At 34.7% G+C, this 23,382-nt stretch overlaps 1 protein-coding gene across 1 annotated transcript in view; it reads right to left on the minus strand.

Moving 5' to 3' along the window:
• The window catches only part of DPYD (dihydropyrimidine dehydrogenase), an 828,512-nt gene that overhangs the window by 449,931 nt on the left and 355,199 nt on the right, over positions 1-23,382 (minus strand). Inside the window, exons 9-10 of the mRNA XM_032630437.1 lie at positions 16,327-16,434; positions 14,436-14,605 (exon numbers count right to left, since the gene is read on the minus strand). Coding sequence (XP_032486328.1) covers positions 14,436-14,605; positions 16,327-16,434 — 278 coding nt within the window. The remainder of the gene's footprint in view (positions 1-14,435; positions 14,606-16,326; positions 16,435-23,382) is intronic.

Here is a 23,382-nt window from a genome sequence, read left to right on the forward strand (position 1 = left end):
GTTTCTCACTATAGTAGCCTGGTCTCCTTATGCTTTCATTTGTGTAGGTTAAGTTCTCTTTTTAATTCTGCATTATATGAAAATAAATTCTTATTATTATTACTGGACTGTATATACCTAAGCTGGAAAAAAGTCAATAAAGTGGGTGAGCCAGTCTCTGGAAGTAAGTGATTAGAATGGTAGGTAGGAAAATAGATTAGAGGAATTCTGTAGAACCAAGAAATAAATAAGATTTATTTTTACTTTTCGTGTAAAAATATACACGAAAATTTCAGGAAACAAGCATGCTCCTCTTGACAAATTCCCAGTTATTCCACATATCTCACATAATTTATTGTGCCATAAAATTAGGCACCCTAGTTTTTGTTTGTTTTCGTGCCCAGAAAGGGATTTCTATTAAGACAGGATGTTGATATTTATTTATTCCACTTACTGTTTTGGAGGAAATACAGGCATTTGTTAATGTGATCCTAACCAGTATGTTGAGTAGTCTTTTCCAAAAGATATAAAACCATCCCACTAAAGAGGTTGAGAGGGTGTTGAGTCTTATTCTTTCCCTACCCCATGGAAGACAGGTAGATTCTCAGTTGACAAGTGAGCCTGAGAAAGTTGTGTGTGTAAGGCTTCAAACCAGGAATTATCTGGGCTACATCAAGATGAAAAAACTGAGACAGAGAGTAACTTGCTCAACGTTGTTCTGAAGCCATGGACCCATCTCTCAGCGCTCTATCCGTAACTAGCGGGATTGTCATTGTAGATTGTAGATTATAGATTGTAGATTATAGCTGTCTCTGAGCTCAACAGATCTATACCATGTATTCTCCATGAGACTAATATTGCCCATAAGGGAGCAAAATTGATTCCTGGGGAAGAAAAATTCTTAGATAACATAAAGCATAGAGCCATAGCTTATAAACAGATATACAGAATTATCTAGTATATTAAAATAACAGTGTGGGGCTAATTAGAAAAAAAATCTAAATGACTCTTTCAAGGGCTGATAATTTTTTTTTTAATTTGAGAAATGCAATATATTACCAAATATTGGCAGGAAGCTATTTCAATCTACATCTTACTTAGGATATTTTTTGAATACTGGTTTTAATGGCTTAAAAATTGGACTACCTAAGCTATTATCACACAATAGTTTACTTTGCATTATAAAATTAAGAGGTTAGCAATAGCAAAAGTACTACATAAGTGGGTAGTGTGGGTGGTAAGTATACAGAACAGTGGATCTCAAACTGCTCATGGTTTAGAAGGAAAACAGAAGTAAGTGGAACTGAATCAGTTTTGAAACCCACTTCCACTGCTTATTTGGGATAGTTGCTGAATGTCTTTGACCTTCAAGTTCCTTATATATAAAAAGGGGATAACAATACCTAACTAATTGGTATGTGGTGTTGTTTAAGGCAATTCAGAAATGTAAAACACCTAAAGCAGAACTTAACATGTAGAAGGTGAAAATAAATGCAATTTATTTGTAGTTGTCATTTTCTGAATTCACTTTTTCCCCAAATCATTCTTCAATCTATTTAGTATCACTTAGCAATAGGATTATGACTCCAATAGAAAGGTAGCCCAACAACAAAGGTTAAAAAAAGGAAAGGCCCAAGAAACTTGGACTACTCTTCAAATTTTTACAAAATAAAAATGTGCAATGTCTGGAAAGCAAAATATTCCTTAAATACCTCAAATTAAAAAATAAATAAAACATACCATGATATGTTTTCTGTATCACTTTTGTCCCATTTGCATAATGCAGTGCCTTATAGCTCAATATAAACCAGTTATTGTGGTTCAAAAATGTCAAGTGATGCTAAATTTTAATGATAATGCCAAACTTGACTGGATAACAATGCCAAATGTTTATGGTTTGAACAAATCAATACATGATGTGTATTTATAATAGTACTCCTCTCTGTGGAGGGCAGAAATAAAACCCTGAACTTGGCTGTACACATATTGAGAGCATGTCTCAGACTGATTTAGGGTCTGTTTTGTCCCATTCTACTCTTCTTAACTATGAATACTTAGACAGTATATATTATTATGTGTAGATAATCTCACATACTTTTTGCCAAATCTGTCGTTTAATTTAGAAACAAAAATTGAACACTGCAAACAAATCAAAACTTTTAAGAATTTAAAATAAGGTTACCAATGATTTATGCTTGAACATGCTTTAGTAGTACTCTTACCATGGCTTTTGACTAAAACCTATATTCTAAAACCTACGTAGAATTATGAACATGAAGAAACCATGTTAATGTATCCTTAGCTCATATCATAATTTTCCATATATGCCAGGGTTGATACCAAATATTTAGTATTCATGCCTGCTATCTGACAGTGCACGGAAGTCAGAATGTATATACATTGGCCCCCAAAAAGACTATTCTAAAATTCTGCTTTTTTTTTTTTTTTTGCGGTACGTGTGCCTCTCACTGTTGTGGCCTCTCCCGTTGCGGAGCACAGGCTCCGGACGCGCAGGCTCAGCGGCCATGGCTCACCGGCCCAGCCGCTCCGTGGCATGTGGGATCCTCCCGGACCGGGGCACGAACGCGGTGTTCCCTGCATCGGCAGGAGGACTCTCAAACACTGCGCCACCAGGGAAGCCCTAAAATTCTGCTTTTGAAACCTGTAATGTTACTTACTTTCTCAAACATTTAAGATTAGACTATTGGGCAGCAGACACAAATCACACTCCTTCCTGCTATTTTGCTATTAGGTACCTAGATTTTTCATTTTACATAAAAGAGGGGAAAAAACTTTTAAAGGAAAGATAGAAAGACATGACGAACATATGTAATTATTTGGAAAGTATTGATATTATATTGAAAAAAGAACTGAGATAATAAGATATATCTTAGTCAATAGGGGAATATTAGGAAAATGAGAATTGAAAGTAAGTGAAGCCATATGTTAAGTGAAATATCCTTTGCATTATTTGTGGACAACAGAGGAATTTATTTTCACTGTTTAAGAAATCTGTCTGACAAGACAAAAATAATAATAATAAATACTTATATAGCAGCTATCCTTTAAGTGCTTTATACATAACTCATTTTAATTTTCACACAGGAGATATGACACCTATATATTAGTTATTTTTTAAGTATTTCCTCAAACCAAGTTTTTCTCCCTGTTGTGACCCAAAAAGTCAATAACACCCTGGATATCATCATGATTTACAGATTTATCAACCGACCTCTGGCACTCTGCTGCTTGCTGGCCTCACAACCAACACTTTGTGGGAAGAAGTATTATTTCCTTCCTACAGAAGAGAAACTGAGGATCAGAGAAACCAAAGGTATATTAAGAGATGGCAAAGCTTAGCTAAAATCCTGATATGGCTAGAACAAAATCCTGTGGTATTCAGTTTTATCCAAAGGCAGAAATTGTGGTATATTTGAAATAATGAGACTTTGTATGGTTCCAGTTGTTGACTCTCAAAACAAGGAGAATTAGAACAGGAAAGGATCTAGCTAAAGGCAAATTAAAGGTAAGGAGTTGGCTGGATAAAGGCTGCCTTCAGTGGGAAGAGGAAATCCAAGCTTCCTAGTCTAAGTACGTTTAGAGGTACTATATAATCATGAAATACAGGAACCAAGTGATGGACTTATGAACCCAATATTGTAAATTAGTTAATGGAGACTCCTTGAATCCAGAGGAAGGATAAGTTTAGAACAAAGAAGTACTACTTCATAAAGCAAATAGTAGAAACATAAAACATATCATCTCAAGATATAAAGGTGGAAAATTAAAACAGAATTTAAATACATTTATTTGTTAGACAGTAAACTTCAAAAAAACCTCTTTAAGTACCGAAAGAATATCTTACTAACTTTCTATCCCCAGTGTCCAGGAGTGACATTCAAATATTTAACAAATGATGAGCACAAACAAATGAACATTCAGACAGATGCCTGGCAAATCAGGATATACTCCAGCTGATATGCCACATGGAAGGTTATCAAGTGAATTTCAGCCGTATCAGTATCTATCAAAATAACTGGCACACAGTAGACATTGAATAACATTTTGTTTACCAAAATGAATGACTAATATGAAAACCCAGAGGACATTCAAGCTAACAAAAGGAAAACCAATTAGTAGTATGTGGAGTCAACAGTTACTAAACATCCATCCCAAAGCAAGGAACACAGAGCATGCAAAAGACATGCTACCTGACCAGAACATCCTATGTTTTGAGTTTGAAATCAGAAAGCAAATGGTACTTCTCCTCAGTTGTCAGTTACACTGCCATATGAAAATGATGGACCAAAGTGACTAGTGGTCTAACCTCATGCTGTGGGTCTTAATATTTTATTGTTCAAATTAATCAGCCTTCTGGGCTAATTAGTTCACAGATGTCAGTGTTAGTGCCTTTTAATACCTAATGTTTGTTAATGATCATTAATAATCAGCAGCTCAGAGTTTGGTATATGGACACTTCTGTTCATGGCACACATATTTATTTACTTGTTTGATGGAGCCTGTTCTCACGAGGAACAACTGGTACATCAAGCAAACATACAAATACCTCTTGTCTTTTTCTCCACCAATAATTACTCAAGGGAATAAAAGACAAAAGCATCTATAAGGTTCCAATTTTGAGGTTCAGTAAATCAAATTGTTACTTTCTTTTCATACTGTATGAGGAAAGTGAAAAAAAAAACACTTCTTAGCTTTGATTTTTACCTCCATATTCAGGGATAATATGTGGTTGATGCAGAGTGAAATAAAAATAGAGTGCTATAACATGCAATAATGATCATCATTTTAATGATTAACTTTATGTAATATGATGATTTGGTCTGATTCATATTACAGGCATCATACTGTGGAAATTATGAAACAACTTAATTTACTATAATTAAAAGCATGATGTCAACTCATTTTTAGATTGCATATAGGCAAAGTAAGCATAGGTTATAAACCATAATTAGCAGAATTCAAAACTAGCATACATTAAACTCTAGTTGCCAAAGTTTGAGAAACGATATGAAGAAACTATATTCTTTGTAAAGATTATGCTCTAATAGCTAGACATTTAACAATTTATCAATTCTGTATGAACATGAGGACCTCAGAGATGGTATTTCAAATCAAAATTGTCTGGTAGTCTGCTTTGGCCAGTGATAATCCTGGACAATATTATCTTTTATTTCATCACTGTTAAATTTATTCATACTACATAATGAGTCCAATTAATTTATAAATTTACCATATATTTATTAAGTACTTATTATGTACAAAAACGGTGCTAGGTGCTTGCTGCAGTTAATAAAATAATCCCTACTTTCAAAAATCTCATAGAGGCAGACAAATCTGCAATTATATTGTGTGATAACATATAAACACCTTCTGTTCTAATGACAGATAAAAGGGCATTTTACACAGCAGTTGTGCAGGTCAAGAAAGGTCATCCTGGAAAAGATACAGCATAAACTAATCTTGAAGGATGAGTAGGAATTAGTTACTGAGAAATTCTTGTATGGAATAGATTATCTTCCTTTGGTAAGGGAAGATGTAGGATGGTAAGAAAGTCAATCTCAAGAAAGAAAGAAAAGTGACCTGGTTAAATCCCCTTGTAAACATGCTAATGGAAAACAAACTACCAGCATTTGCAAAGTGGGAGAGACCTTATCTGCATAAAGCTTTTGGTAAGATATACCTGCTAGTCTAGGATTGCTATGGTAAACAAAACCTGGGAAATATGGATTTATACAGCAAGGGTCTCTCTAAAGAGTCAAATAAACTATGTAACTATCTGACTATAAACTGGAGATGCTTTATAGTTAAAACAGCTTCTTTTTGTGTAAGTGATGGAGCTACAAATGTTACTTAGAGACCCTACATTATTCTGAACAAAAGCACACCCTGATGCAGCAGGATGGGACCTGGAGAACTGTACTAGCGGTCTTGCACCTCCTCTTGTTTACCCCACACTTCATGTTTACTTATATCCTTGAAATTATTTATAAAGCTTGATGCAAGTTATATCTCTAATTCATGTGAGTTTGATTTCACAATCCAATCTTCTGGTTATTTTGGTTACCAAGGAGACGAAGGAAGACAAAGAGTCAGTAAACTCTGACAATCCACTCTTGATCTCATCTTTAATTTACTAAATACTTCCTAATGTATTTTGTACTTTTTGGTTTATACAGACTCACAGTCTGTGGTGGAATGCAGAACAATTTTGATATGCTTACCACTCTCTGGAACCTACAAGCTAATTCTTCAATTATTCTTTTCTTGGGCGAAAGAGTTTGCTGAAACCACAAGTTGAGTTTCCTTCTTTTAGTACCTCCTATGGTGTTACAAGCATTTGGCTTCTTTTAATTTTAAGCTTTTAAAATGGAAGAATCTTGAATAGAAGGAAACATTTCTTCACATGAGAGCTGTACTACACATTTGATATAGTTGCCCCTTAACTATATTGTGTCATGATTGAGCTGCACAAACCAGAAATGCAATGCCTACATAATTTATAGGCTTAAAATGCCTTTGCACAGGTATCATAAAATACATCTTTTCTAACAAGAAGAGGGTATTTTTAAACATTACTCACTCATGATTGACAACATTTTCTTAAATCTGACTATAGCTCTTCTTGTTCCTCATCTTAGATTTTGCTACAGTCAAGCATTCCTGGCTAATGTTGGAGTATCTCACACAATTACCTTTTGCATAACTTTGGTGCTTTTGTAGTACCTTCTTCCATCTTGAAATGCCTCTTCATATAAATTCTGTACAAATCAGGATCCTCTGTTTTATGCAACTCACTAATCCTCTCTGATTCTACAACTTTTTATTCATTTTTCCTTTGGTTTCATACATTGATTGGTTGAATTTCTTTTTTTCCTTTTTTTTAAAAGAATTCTCAGCTATTTTTTAAGAGACTGAAGACCAGGAACAATTAACATTTTTCAATCTACTTTTAATACTAGGTTGATATTGTAATATCATACATTAAAAAAATTAAATTAAAATATAAATAATTAAATAAAAATAACTACCTATTTAAAAGCTATCAGAAGTAATTTTGAGGTATATGTATATACATAAATATAAATTATATACTTTGAATATTTCATATTCATTTAAAGTCTTCCTATAAGGTTTTCAATGTCCCTAAAATATTTTATTCAACGTGCTTCATTGATCTGTTGTCTTGGATCAAGCACTATTCTATACTTTCGGTCAGACCCAAGTTGAATGAGCCAATCCATTTGAAGGAGACTGCACTTTAATTTGTGGGATGAGTATAAAGTAATAACTACCCTATGCGGTAAGTGCTCTAATATAGGAAGCATAAAGAGCCATAAGGTCTCACAGGAGGGAGAGGCTAATTAGAATGGGATTAAGGAAGCCTTCAAAGAGGAAATGACATTTAGAGCAGACCTTGAAGGATGAGCTCACCTCTTAAGAGAAAAGAAATCACTTTAAAAAGAATGACAATTTTTTTTGGTTTTTGCATTAATCCATGCGTGGTTTTCATTTATTTCTATCTTTTAAATTGTGTGCATGTTGAACGTGTGTTTAAAAAATTATACAAATTAATTTTTAATATTTTCAATTTATATAAAAGAAAAGAAGATATTGGAAAGCTGAGATGAATATTATTAATGAGAGAGGCGCTTCTAAATTTCACATAAAAGTTAACAGAGTAATAGCAACATCAAGTTTAATAGAGTAATAACAAAATATCATTATTTAATAAGGTTTCATAGTGACTTGATACCAGTTTAAAATGTTCACTGTTAATGAATCTGTGTGTATATATATATTTTTCATATATATAGTATATATATGTGCATTGGAAACTTGGTAAAAAAAGGTACATCGTTTTTAGCTCTACAGATATTCCTAAGTCAACACAATGCAGCCACCCCCTTGGGATTTTTGAAAATAATTAAGCATTTAGAATATATAATCTTGAATGGGCACAGGATTTGTTGGCTCCTGGCCTATTTACAGTCCTTTTTTTCCACTCACCATCTGAATTATCACATGTAGTGCAGAATTCTGACAATCACACCTGTCAGCTTCTTTGATACCCATGTCTTGAGTGCAGCAGATTTTACCTCACCAACTGACTGAGGAAACATTAATTGCAACTCGTTTCAAGTGTAATATTTATAGATATTGCTAAAATTTTCAGTACAGAGTTGCTCTCATTCCATGGAGAGATAAAGCCTTCCTGTCCAGATTCCATATCGTTCACAGATCTTTCTCTAAATGTTCAAAATACAGAACTTGGGGAAATAGAAGAAACTCTGAGAAGCATAGTTACAACACTTATTTTACAGATGGGCACATCAGACTAGAATATATAACCTAGAACCAAGTACTTCAACTTTTAGTTAATTCCTTTTTGACTGTTCCATTCCACCTCTCATACTACACTGAAATTTCAGGCTTTTCAAAATGTAAACACATACAGATCCTTGGAATGTCATTCCCACATCATCATAAATTATTAAAGGCATACTTAATATCTTAGTACCAAGGGAGTCATTAACTACCATTAATTAACTTTGTGTTCCTGGGGACAATTGTGTGTGTGTGTTTGTTTGCAGGTACCTTCATATCTCCAACCATGCTAACAGGCCTTTGATCACCTTCCGTGGAGAACGTCAACCGAAATGATGTGCAGGTGACAAATATTGAAGAGCTGCTTACTAAGTAAAATTAAATTTGCCAGCGTATAAAGTTTATTTTCTAAAAATAGTCCCACGGTCATATCTCTCATAACTAAAAAACTAGAAAACATTAGCTACTGGTAGGAAAATGCATGTTTACCTAGCCGTATTTAGGTGATGAAAGTATCTACGGATGTAGCTTTAACATGATCATTTGATATTAAAAATATCTGAGGGGAGACCTACAAATCATGCCACATGAATGATCTGTTATGGGGCATGCTGTGTGGTACCAGAAGGATTCAATTAAAAGGTACATTTTTTCACACTAAGATGTGTTATTTCAGAGTTGTAGTAACAGTTGAAGAAATTTTTGACTAACAGACCAGGCAATCTGGTTCTGTTATTTTATTATTAAAAATAATAAAGTAGCATTATCAAAATAGTTGATGTCCTGAATAGATAAAATACATAGAAACAGGCATTATCAAAGTTAAATCAGTTACCATTTTGGCAAATAAACGGGGGGGGGGAGCCAAGGGGTGCTAGGGAGTAAAATAGAGAGCCCATTTAAAATATAGCAGAATTAAAGACCTGTCATGTTTTGCTGCCATTGGGAAATTGACTATGTGAACAATAGATTCTTGGTGTGTTCTCTGTGTGTGGGGCTATGCTATTAAAATAATTTTGTACCATATTCTTCTCAGTAATAATTAATAAGAACTACAAATTCCTTCCCTAACCTTATCCTTTAAATTTATCAACTCAAGAGGTTCTGTTGAGTCCTGACCTTCATGCCTCCTTCTAGGGATTCCCAACTGCCTAAAGCATTCTTGCAGTTCTATCTGATCTGTCAACAACTTTTAATACCAGCATTTTTGGGGATTCTGTTATCCTGTGAAATTTAATCTCACCTATTTAAGCTTGCAGAAAGTTCTGGAGGGAATTATTAACAGATTTTCCCTCATCTTCTTAGAGGACAGTGCTGAATGATTGGCTGGTTTCCCTAAGGACCCATGGCTGAGCAGTGCTAGTTTGTCAGTAGCATCCTATTTAGCATGTGTGTGAGGCCACAAGGGAGACTGAAAGACATTTGGAATCAGAATTACATCAATATGCTGATGATGCCTCCATATCTTCATTTCATCAAACCTTATATCCTGTAGCATTAATGCTTTCTTAACTAAGATGGAAAGTGCCCCCAAACAGCACACTGCTTATGGCTCTAATTAGACAGCTGGAAACTACATTGATGATACACTAGAGTAGTGGATCAGCAGCCTCAGCATCACCAGTGAACTTGTTAAAAATGCAAATTCTCAGGCCCATCCCACAGCTACTAAATCAGAAATTGGGACTAGGGCCCAGCAAGTTGTGTTGAACAAGCCCTCCAGGTGATTTTGATGCACACTGAAGTAAGAAAACCACTGCATTAGAGAAACGGGATGTGCTTGTCACTGCAGAACCTATTAGTAGTGCCTCCTAACTTAGTAGATTAAAACATTTCTGGATCTAATTATATGGTTCTTTGTTACTAACCATGTAACAATTCCTTGTTAAGTCTAACTGGCCTATGTAATAATTCATATTTGCCACTAAATGATGGGAAAACTTTATAGTGTTCTGTATTTCCCTCCCCATTCAAAAATCATTTGAGAATTAGACCACAGCTTTGGATATATACATGCTGACATGCCTGACAGAGAGGCCTTTTACCAACAGACAAATTATGTTATTTCCAAATTCCATCAAAGAGCCAAAGCCCAATAAACAATATACATATTTGAGAAAAACTCTAAATATCAATCTTCATTGACTTCAAAGAAACCAGTGTGATTGCAGTTTGTGTGTACTGGGGGTAGAAAGCATAGGAGGAATTGAAGAAATACCAAGAAATTGGGTTTGATATTAAATTCTTCGTATAGGTTGAAAATTTGTCTGAGAACATTCTTTCAAAACCTGTATCTTGAAGTAGATGATACTGACTTACCAGTTTCATAAGTGCTAGCACTGCCATGTCTTGGACCTCTTTGATGTATACCAAATCAAGTAATTACATTTATCTAACTTGGAAACCATGAGCCTTTTTAATGCTAGAAGCCCTGGTTGCTTATTCTCTCCAGAAAACATTCATTCCACAATTATTTGTTGAACACTTTTTATGTGGAATCCATTGTGCTAGGCAGGGGAAGAAAAAAGTGATGATCATGGCACCGTTCTCATAGAGCTCACAGCTCAGTAGTTTTAAGACCATGTAAACATTTTAGTTTCTTGTAAGCTAATAATAAACATCCAAACATTTGTTCTTCTAGTTTTAATTAAGCTCCAGATCCGCTTGAGTTCCACTAAGCTCAACTGCAGGCATAAGACAAGTTATCCCACCAACCCATCGCTTCCTCCCAATACTTTGATAAACACAGTTCATCCCAACAAGCTTTGGCCTTCTGACTGAGCCATGCCTGGACCCTGATCCTTTCCTTCCTATAATCCAGCCGCTTTAACAATTAGCCCCTGAATAGCCTCCCTGCTTCTGACCCAATCCCCCATAGTCAATTATCAGTAGAGCAGTCCTTTTAAAATTTAACTCAGATCTTGATGTTTGTCTGCTCAAAACAGTTCAGTTGTTTCCTCTTTCACTCAGTAAAAACTAAAGACCTTATGGACACTTACAAGACCTCACCACATACCGCCACATACTATCCTCTCATACTCTGTTCCAGTTATGCTGACTTTTTTTTTTTCTATTCCTAGAAGTCCAAAAGCCTTCCTCAGTCAAGGGTGAATGCATTAACCTTGACATGGAAACTTTTTCTCTCAAATGTCTACATTCCCTCAATGTTTTCATCTCTATCCCCAAAGTCATCATATTAGAGAGGCATTCCTGGGCCACTCCTTTTAAAATGGCAAGTCCTGGGCTTCCCTGGTGGCGCAGTGGTTGAGAATCCGCCTGCCGATGCAGGGGACACGGGTTCGTGCCCCGGTCCGGGAAGATCCCACATGCCGCAGAGCGGCTGGGCCCGTGAGCCATGGCCACTGAGCCTGCGCGTCCGGAGCCCGTGCTCCGCAACGGGAGAGGCCACAACAGTGAGAGGCCTGCGTACCGCAAAAAAATAAATAAATAAATAAATAAATAAATAAAATAAAATGGCAAGTCCTGTCTCCTCTTCCACCATAGCCCCTCCCCAAATTCACACTTTGTTTACTCCTATTTCAACTATTTTCTCCATTGCATTAACCACTGTTCAACATACATTTATGTGACAATTTATTTGTTTGGTTGAGTGTCTTTCCTTACTAGGTATGAGCTCCATGAAGGCAAGAATTTCTATCTGACGTGTTCACTGCTGTATTCCAATTGCCTAAAGCAGTGCTTGATACACAGTGGATGCTCAATAAATGTAGGTTGATTAAACAAACAAAAAACAAACAAGCAAACAAAACTTCTACCTTCTCAAGTAATTAATTATCTGGTCTCTTTTTGTGTGTCTATGTGTGTTCTACTTATGCAGAAGAAATAGCCACTACTCATTTCTAGTGACCCTTGCCAATGGGATGATGACTATAATATAAAGCATGAAGTAAACTGACATTGCCATTCAGGGGTGTCTTCCCTTCCAACTTTCAAGATGCAGCCTTTCATAATGAAAACTTCTCTGACTTTAGATTTAGAAAAATAAGAGTTAAAATATTTAGTTCAAAACATATTGCTCAAGCACTTATTCTTTGCTGAGGTCCTATGCTATGCATGAGGATACAAAGATGAATCAAATTAGCTTCTGTTTTTTTATCTTAGGCAAGTCACTTTACTCCAGTACGGCTGTTTTCCTTTTATTTGTACCATAATAAGTTTGTACTAACTGATACCTAAAATGGTGCTCCAGAGAGGGTGTGGAGAAAAGGGAACCCTCTTGCACTGTTGGTGGGAATGGAAATTGATACAGCCACTATGGAGAACAGTATGGAGGTTCCTTAAAAAACTAAAAATAGAAATACCATACGACCCAGCAACCCCACTACTGGGCATATACCCTGAGAAAACCATAATTCACAAAGAGTCATGTACCAAAATGTTCATTGCAGCTCTATTTACAATAGCCAGGACATGGATGCAACCTAAGTGTCCATCAACAGATGAATGGATAAAGAAGATGTGGCACATATATACAATGGGATATTACTCAGCCATAAAAAGGAACGAAACTGAGTTATTTGTAGTGAGGTGGATGGACCTAGAGACTGTCATACAGAGTGAAGTAAGTCAGAAAGAGAAAAACAAATACCGTATGCTAACACATATATATGGAATCTAAAAAAAAAAGAAAATGGTCAGAAGAACCTAGGGGCAAGACGGGAATAAAGATGCAGACCTACTAGAGGATGGACTTGAGGACACAGGGAGGGGGAAGGGTAAGCTGGGACAAAGTGAGAGAGTGGCATGGACATATATACACTACCAAATGTAAAATAGATAGCTAGTGGGAAGCAGCTGCATAGCACAGGGAGATCAGCTCGGTGCTTTGTGACCACCTAGAGGGGTGGGATAGGGAGGGTGGGAGGGAGGGAGACGCAAGAGGGAAGAGATATGGGGACATATGTATATGTATAACTGATTCACTTTGTTATAAAGCAGAAACTAACACACCATTGTAAAGCAATTATACTCCAATAAAGATGTTTTAGAAAATAAATTAAATAAATAAATAATAAGTAAAATAAAATGGTGCTCCAGAAAAAAAGCTCCTATGATTACAAGACTATCTCCACCTTGGATTTTGGAAAAGTCTGAAGGGTAGAGTGGATGGAGAAAAACCTGGAGGATAAAGTTGACATTTTTAACTCAGTCATGAACCAGTGGTGACTCTGATATTTTAGTGAGATTGTGACAAATTACCTATTGACTACAGTTATAATCCTTTCCTAGAATAGAGACTCCAAATATGTTCAGGCATTCTAAAGCAAATCAAATTCATAATACTGATTTGGATAAAATGAGTAATTTATCTTTCTATAAATACATTTGGTTCTTGTTCTCAGAACTAATACCCTTTATAAGGCATTATCTTCCTTAACGTTAAAATTTGAGAAGTCTGTGGTACATGTACCCAGCTGATGTTTCACCCAAGATTAGTCACCAGTCACCTGTTAGAATGAAATGATTTTAAATCTGTCATTTTTAGTAAGTTAACTAATTATTAATTCTAAGTAATGCTTACATTAGAGCTCTTTTAAGAAATAAATGGAAATCTCTTCATTCTACTGCCTTCATAGCAGAATGAATTAACTATAAGTATTATATATATCTATATATAGATATAGATAGATAGATATAGATATAGATATCTTTGAATGCAGCTTGTAAATTTGACTTATGGAAAATTCCGAATGTCTCTAATTACCACATTCTCCTAATTAATATCCATATATTTTGTGAAGAGTATCTAGTATTTGGATATGCAAGACTTAACACATTCCACTGTTACTAGTTAAATACAGTACCTTTCAAAGATATTAACCCTGAGAATACAATACACAAGAAGCACTTGTGTATTGACAAAGATAAACTTCTCATTGTATCCAAATCAGTATTATAAAATAATTTTCTTTTACTTTGAATGTCTGTACTAGAAAAAGCAACTATGGGTAACCCAGAAATTTTTAAATGTGCATCTCACAATCTGAAGAACATTCTAATGATTTAAACTAGGAGACTGCACATTAAGTTTTACATCTTCTAAAATTTGTTGCATGACAACTCCATATTTTCTGATGGTTCCATTTTACCTCCTCAGGGACAGCTCTTATATGAACAAAGCCTTTTCTGAAGACGATGAACACTCGGCGGGCTCCACAACGTAAAGCAGATGTTGCACAGTCGAAAGCTGTGTCTCCAGCTCCGAGTACAATCACGGCTCCCCGTATCGATGGCAATGGAGAGTGACAGGCACACATTCCTGAATGATGAAAGGAAAACCCCATTTTCAAGTAGAGAAACCATTTCTGCATGACAGCTCAAAAGATACTTGTACTCAAAGCAGTGTAAAATTGCATCTTGCAGTTTGCGAGGATGGAGTGTCACTATCAAATTATTCTGCTTCATTGAAAGACAGTTTTATTCCCACTTTAAAGATATGCTCATACATGTAATTTCATAGTCAATACCTTTAACTTCTTTTTTGCCTTCTAGAAGGATAGCTATAACACATTTTGAAGAGTTTGGGTCATAATAAACTGGAATCAATCAATTTAAACTCTCTGTCAAAGTTGTGATATGTATTTTTAACTTATTGTCATTAAATTTGTTTGTTAGAAGAAAAAAAGTGATCCTTGTGATCCGAGTTAATAATTTGCAATATTTCATTAAAACCTTTTATTTAGAAATCATCTTATAAGATTTCTAACATACAGCCCTGCTGTATAGTATATTTAGTAAATTTTGAAAATTAACATGCTGAATATGTTCCCTTTAGGTAACTGAAGAATTTCTGAGAACTGTTTTCTTGAAATAGTTAAAATAAAACTTTCTCCCTTTTACTGCTTTTTTCCTGGTTTTGTTTGTAAAACTGAGCAATAAAAGAAATATGACTCTCCAAGTGAACATTTCTCAACAGCATTTATATGAATATTTGATGTCCACATGAAGATTCTTTAAAAAGTAAAATGCAGGTGTTCGCTATGTATTAGGTAGCTCTGTATTATTGGATTAAATAAAACTGTTGACAAGATAAATTACTATAATTTTTGAAATGGCACCACAGATAGCATAATCATTTTGCTTGAAAGAGTTTGTATTTGGGATTACATAATTAGCCTTTTGTAATTCTCAAATACATGCTACGTGTACAATGATCTTCCCTAGCAAGCATCGTGTTCTCTTGGAAGGAAGAGGATGAAGATGTTACACAACTTTAGCTGTAAAGTTCTACAGATTGATCTAAGAGAGAAAGTTTCTTATCTTTTTCAATTTTAGGAGAATAAATGTAGATTCTTATCTTTTCCATATGTAATTGATGTTAGAATATCTGAAGTTCAGAATTCTTTAAAAATATATATTTAAAGGAGTTTGACTATCGGGTTTTAGGGAATATATTATAGCTTCTTTAACACTAAGACGATGACTCTAGCCCAGTCAAAGCAGAGGACAGGCATAGCTTCCAGTTGTTCTTCCTTTGGTGTGTGAAGTGATTTCACACAGAGACTAGGTATTAGGGTATCCATCAAAGTGTTTTGTTTTAATTTCATAAAACTGTGGTTCAAGAAGAGACTGAATCTTTCTGCTGGTGTGGATACAAATCATGGAAGACATGATCACTTGTCCTATTTTAAACAAAAACATAAAACAGTTCCCAAAGTGAAGTTCCTGCCTTTTCTTTTAAGAACATCTTCTGATGTTTGTTAAGGACACTCTTATTTTGAAGCAACTTTTCATAATGCAGTTTAGACCTGTATACAACACAGTGAAAAATCCTTATGATGATGTTTGATTGGGAGGATGGACAAATAGATGATTCTGGCTAACAGTAATGTCAGATTTTTTTTTTTTCATTTTACATTGGTGTTATAAAAGGATGAACTGGAGATCTGGACAATTTCCTACTGAGCCTGGACTTAATATATATTCATAATACACATAACAACATAGGTAACATTAAGAACAGAAGACAGTATGTGATACCTGCTTTACTGCTTTTGGCTACAAGTGGCAGAAAGTCTTTGGATGTATAAAACCCCTGGTCCTGTGTCAGGCCTTGGAAGATGTGATCCTTTTTGGGTTCTGGCAAACCTAAGTAAAAAAATTGATAAAATGTCATTAGAAGGAGGGGTGACTTTTCCTACTGACTATTAGAAAGAAAGTAGAAAGCTGTGATCATTAAGATAATGTGGTTCTTAGAGGAAAAAAAATCTATAAGCAAATTAACATAAAAGAATGTACATAACGCAATGTAACAGATCTCAGAGTATACCTTTAATACATAACTAAGAATACATCATAAATCACACGTTCATGTGCACATGTACATATACAGAGACATGGATACTCACATACTGTGTTAAGGGGAAAATCAGGTTATATTCTTTCCTCATGTCATAAATAAAAATAAATTTCTGGTGTATTAAAGTGTTAAATATAAAAAATTCATCACAAAACCTAAAAGAAAATATGGATATATGTTTATCTAGTTCCTGAATATGGAAGGTCTTTCTAAGGGGGTGGGGGGAGACTAAAAAATTTTGAAGGAAAAAAAAGTATTTTACCACAAAAATTCAGCTAGTTTTACACTTCAAAAATATTATAAACAAATTAAATGCCAAGTGATTAGCTAGAAGAATATTTTAACAAATAAAATGTCTTTTCTACATAAAGACATTTCTCAGTTTTAATGAGGAACATATTAACTTTTCAATAGAAGCATAAACAAAGGGTAACAAAAATTGGGATAACAAAAAACATAGTTTATAAGCACCAAAAATCTTAAGTGCCCTAGTAATTTAAGAACTGCAAGTTAAAACAATGAGATATGATTTCTCCTCTATTAAAAAGTAAAGGGTTTAAGAAAATTACACTATATGGCAAGGTTAAAGATGAGATTTGTTATGCTCTTTTGGTAGAAATTTGGTAGAAACTGGTGCCTAATTCTAAAAAACAGTTTTGAATCTATCATAAGAAAATACTAAGACATGCAAATAAAGGTTTGATGTACAAAAACAGTCAGTGCAGAAAAGATAAGAGAGAGACAGAAAGGGTGGAGGAATATCAAAATGCCAACAGAATGAATAATCCAGTTTTACTTTAAGAGATGAAAAACATGACAGAACAAAATGCAGCCATTAAAACAAACATTTGAAAAATGTGGTAACAGATTGTAGTCAAAATACAGTGTTAAATAAACTAGCAGGACACAAAACACTGTGTATAGTATGATTTAAGTTTTATAAAAATATATAAACTATATAATCTGAACAGTAATCATTTCTGGTGGTGGGACTGTGGATATTCTGGGTTTTCAAAAATTATTTCCTTATTTTCCAAATGTTCTATAACATGCATGTATCAACTAGTTAGGAAATAATTGCCAACATTTTGAAAAGAATATGAATAGCTGGTTAAAATGTTTTCAAACTATAAATGAAGCAAATCTGATAGCTTTCACCCCACTACAGGAAAGCTTTTCATCTCAATTCCATAAGGGGGAAATTTATAGCTTAATGTTATTTACTATCCAAATCTCAGTCTACCAATAGGCCATTCCAGAGAAATAGGAGTTTATTTCATAGTTAAATGAAAGCCAATGGTAGCTGCTGGTAGACACACAGAGTAAAAAGCATGGCCCAGGAGATGAGTTTTGTTGTGTGCGATAAGGTTGATCTGACCTGAAAACTGAAGGTGCTGGTGGATTGAGTGCATAGCCAGCAATAAACCACTGCTGTCCCTTCAAATTAAATCAAACATTTTTCTTTCCTGTCTAGCACCTCTTTCATTTCCTCCCTCCGCAAAAGATTTGCTCTTTGTTTTTAGGTTATTTTAAGACCATTTTTTAAAAATTATTTTAATTATCTAAGAAAGTTAGGCAAGTCATTTGACTGATCTTTGCTCTGGCTTCTCTATAAACAAAACGGGGATAATTTTATTTCTTCATTTTCTGACACGGAGGAATATCCCTTAGTCTATTTGTAACATGGAAACTATTACATAAATGTGTGGTTATATATATTAATGTAATTCTTTTCGAAGGACTGAGATGGGGGTGGTTACAGTTACATAAATATAGCTGAATATGTACTTGAAGATTCTAATGACAAAACAATTTTTCTTGAAAGCTGTTAAAAGATGATTGTAGTTTAAGCTACATTTGATTAGTCAAACCAACATGTGTCATTTTATATATATATATAAAATATATATATTTAAATAATAAGGACCTGTCTCCCCTTTCATATTACTATACTATAGAGACTGCATATGTTCTATGGTACTTCATTTTCCCATTTTCCTGTTAAAAAAACACAACAAGGAAAACAATGTGAAGGGTTTTGCAATTTCAAGGTGATGTGGTAAGGAAAAACCTTTAAGACAGATCAAAAACAAAGCACAGAGAATATAAGTGGTGGACAAGAATTCTACAGTTTCTGGTAATGAAGTCCAAGATCCTTCCTTTACTAATCCCTAATCTGAGCTTTTTCATTACTTGCCATGGTTAAGGTAAAAGGGAGATTTACATCTGTGCTTATTTTCTATAGACCCACTGCTAAAATAACTGTTATATAAAGAAATGCAAGGCATTAGTATTAAACACACCACCTGACCCATAGAGATGATGTTTTCTCTCCTGCAAGAATTATTTCACAAGAAAAAAGCTTCGGTAAAATTTAAATTTCATTTTTTCACTTGAATCATACATTGACAAGGACAACTGAGTTTCCTGTGCTTTCACCCCACTCTGCATTTATCACTATAATGAATTTAACATTTACTGGGTCAGATTCTCCCTGTAAATGTTCAAGAGGGCACCAGCTAAACGTTCTGACCTATAGATACTGGCTTGAGGACAGGAAAAACGAGCCAGTAACTGGATGGGATGATTATGATTGGGTTATCTCTGCAGCCTATTTAGCCACACCTCAAGTCATGCTCACTTTTAGATTCCCAGTGTCCACGGAGCGCTTCTCCCCTACCTGGGTGGCAGATCATCTATTAGGACCATGTATCTGAAGCTCTGCTCACATACTCTTTGGCAGTCCAGCCCAGCTGGCAGAAGTACCCTATTCTCTGCTAACTATGATGCTGCTGGGTGATTAGGAACAGGGTCTTTGTCATCAGACAGAGTTTGGTGTGAGTTCTACCTCTTCCATTTATCTGATTGTGATCTTCTGTAAGTTCTATGACAGTTAGTTTTATGTGTACATAGCTAAGTACACACATCAAATTATCCAATCAAACACTAATCCAGGTATTACTGTGAAGGCACTTTAGAGATGTGGTTAACATCTATAATCAATTGATTTTAAGTAAAGGAGATTACCTCAATAATCTGGATAAGCTTCATCCAATCAGTCCAAAGGTCTTAAGAAAAAATTGAGGTTTCCTTAAGGAAGAAGAAATTTTGTCTGTCTGCTGGCCTGGCCTACAGATTTTAGATTTGACAGCTCCCGCAACTGCATAAGCCAATTCCTTGAAATAAATCATACCACTCAATCTATCTATCTATCTGTTTATCTATTTATCTATTTTATATATCTCTTAAAGGCTTTATCTTTCTAGATACAATTAATTAATTGCTCTGATCTTCTACCTCTGCATTTCTAAAACAGAGATAATAATTATATTTCTCTTCTCTCATAGATGTGTCTATCTATTTATCTATCCATACATATATATATAAAGCATTGGGACCTGGCACATAGTGAATGCTCAATAAACACTATCTATTAATATTATGATAGGTTTATTATTCTGTAGTTTATAATTTTTATTTCAAATTCCACATCTCGTGTCAAGGAAGAATAAATCTTAAATCAAAGTAAAGTATTAAAACCTTAGCAAATTTAAACAAAGTGCTACAAAAGAAGAAAAATGAAGCAACCGTAAGTGAAATATGAAAGATAATGAAACTTGCAAATACCCATCTATCAAAGGAAGATTTCCCTGAGAGTAGGTGGCATATTAATAAATAAGGTATGTGTCTATACCAGGATGATTTCAAAATGACACCGAAATGACTTTTTAATTCACCTTTCAGTGGGAAGAAGGAGGTTTATGAATAAAGAGGAATTGACAAAGATCTGACAAACAAAACAGCTCAGGGTAATATCCATATAGTGTTCTTTGTCTTTCAAGAAGGCCAGATAGTTTCTTTGTTCCCCTAGAATAGTTACTGAAGTTTTTGGTGTTTCAGCACGCATTTATACAAAGGTATACAATGGAACACCTTCTTAAGACGTACTGAAAGATTATCATTTTCAAGTTCTCCAAAAAGAAAAGAAAGAAATAAAATGTTGCTTATACTACAGAAAATCTAACTTAACAGGTATTGATTACTTATAGGCAGTGTTTTAAGTGCCTGACATATAGGTAGGTGATTTTTATATACTAACTCATTTGATTCTCAAAACAACTCTAAAAGACAACTCGCATTACTATCTGCATTTTAGATATGAGAAAACTGAGGCACATAAAGATTAAGTAACTTTGCTGAAGGTCATAGAACAAGTAAGTAGTAATGCCAATTTCTAACCTGGATGCTCTGGCTGTAGAGTATATGCTTTAACTTCAAAATGCTGCCTTTGCCATGTATAAGGTTATAATTAAACCCTGTTATAATGTGTTGCTACATAACAAGTGATGTCCAAAGTAATCATTCAACGTATATGTATTCAGTTTCACTTTAAGGCTATGGATACGCATACAACACAGAATGTTCCAATCTAGTGGTAGAGAAAAGACTGGCTGCTTCTCTGGGCTGCATCTTTGTTTTGCGATTCTTTTCTCTAGCACAATTCCTCTCTAAAATGTCTTCCTTCTTAACTGCATTCCCCTTGGGTATCTGCTGGTTATTTTTCAATATTTGATATTCTTTGAAATCTGTATCTTTGCTTTGTTTCCAAAGCACCTCCCTCTGAAACAACTACAGAATATACAACAGCAGTGTATTTAGTAAATTCTTTGTACTCATATTAAGTTCTGCACAACTTCAATTAACATTAACAAGATACTAAATATTCTGTTTTGTGTTATCATCTAGTAAGTAATAGATGAGGAATAAGTTTCTAAGGCTCAGTCTTCATAGCTACTGTAGGACGTGTTTAAGAATTTCTCAGATTTTATAATGTCTGCATGTGTTACTTTACTGGGTCAACTCATTCAGTGTTAATTGAATTGAGCAACAATTTGTGTGACGCCTCTCATTCTTGAAGGCATTCACTTGAATGACAGCTAAGCCGTCATGCGGAAGATGGTGATCAGACAGACATGTCACGGGAGACAGCCTCACACATCCCACAGAAGTGGAGAAGACAGCACAGAACGTTGTGAGACTGCCTCAGGTTCCTGGCTTACGGAAATGGGCAATGTTCTAGTATTCTGAACTCTCTCTGCAGGTATACTGTCTTGTTATTTCACACGAGTGCTTTTTCAATAAGAAGATTTTAGTAGACATATAAAATCCCTCTGCTTATGTCCTACTGTCAAGTTTACTGGCTGAGCACAGCAAAATGTAGTTGATGGCAAATGTCCTAAGTTTTTCACTTTTCCAAGTACTTTTGTGTCAGAGATTTTGCTGTCTTCTCAAAGAAGAAAGCACGTTGTTGTGATCTCAATCCTCATTGCTAAGCCTGGTTTGGGGAATGGTGCTGCATGAGGAAGAATATTAACATGTGAAGATTAAACATGGATTCATTAAACAAACCCTCACTAAGGGACACGAGGCTATCTACCACAGCTATGCAGTTGTGTCTTTGTAAGAAATGTCCCTGTGTAACCATTGTTTTTCTTTACTTTTGTTTATTAAGTCTTTTTAAAATATCTTAATGCCAACTGACTTATTTCTATCATTTGTAAATACAGCGTACTGAATAAGAGTGAAAGCTCTAAGTCAGACTTTCTGTGTTAAAATTCTCATTCTAGCTCTTACTAGCCATTGACCTTGGGCAAGTAAATTACCCTTTCTGGGCAGCAGCAGCCTCATCATAGGATTGTTAGGAGAGTAAAATGAAAACAATATATGTAAAGCTCTTTGCATAGATGTGAAATAAACGATTCCTTTTATTTGCATTCTCTCCCTAAAAGCCTTTGTTTGATATAATGAAAGGACACATTCGGATAGACATAAATTAAATGTTCATCTAATCCATCATATTCACAATTCACACTGTTGCACATTTAAGCGGTCAGCGTTGGACAGATTGGTTAGAATGAAAGGCTGTGGTAAGACAAGGGTATTCCTCTAACTTCATTCATTCTACAGACTACAATGGACGCAAACCATACTGCTTCAAGACCAGGAAATAGCAAGGTTAAGACCCTCTATTGGTTAAGGCATCATTCAAATTGCAGCAGTTAGTTAACATCCTGCCTCAGAGACCACTGACCTAGGAGTCTGGAGAACTGGGTTCTAGTCTCATTATATCCCCTTTCTAGCTGTACTTGGGTAAAATTACCTTTAATACTGTGGCTGTCAAATTCCTTTATTTTATCTAATTATGTTTTATTAAGCTATAATTGATATATATTAGTTTCAGGTGTACAACATAAAGATTCAGTATTTGTATATATTGCAAAATGATTACCACAGTAAATCGAGCTAACTGCCTTGATTGGAACGAAGATATCTCTGACTTATGTACAGGGTTGCTCTGAAATGAGGTGGAAAAGTACACATAAAAGCACTCTGGTAAATCTAAAACAACATTCAAATGTAAATCATTATTACCGTCTTGGGTAAAATATAAAAACTATGGAAAATAAAGACTCACATTATAAAAGATTCATAGTATACACTTTCACAAACAGAAGATACTGCAATTAATCATAAGAAGATATTTAAATGGCTGTACATAGATATGTAAATGTAGGTATAACTCATAAATACATGTATTATGGATATATGTGTTTATATACTTACTAGAAAAAGTAAACTATTTTGATATCAAGCCCAAACAGTTGAGATTACAATATGGAAATAAAATATTCCTTTCAAGGGCCTAAGCATTCCACAATTTCACAATGGATTATAAA

The sequence above is a fragment of the Phocoena sinus genome, chromosome 1 (assembly GCF_008692025.1).
Source record: "Phocoena sinus isolate mPhoSin1 chromosome 1, mPhoSin1.pri, whole genome shotgun sequence".
Classification (NCBI taxonomy): domain Eukaryota; kingdom Metazoa; phylum Chordata; class Mammalia; order Artiodactyla; family Phocoenidae; genus Phocoena; species Phocoena sinus.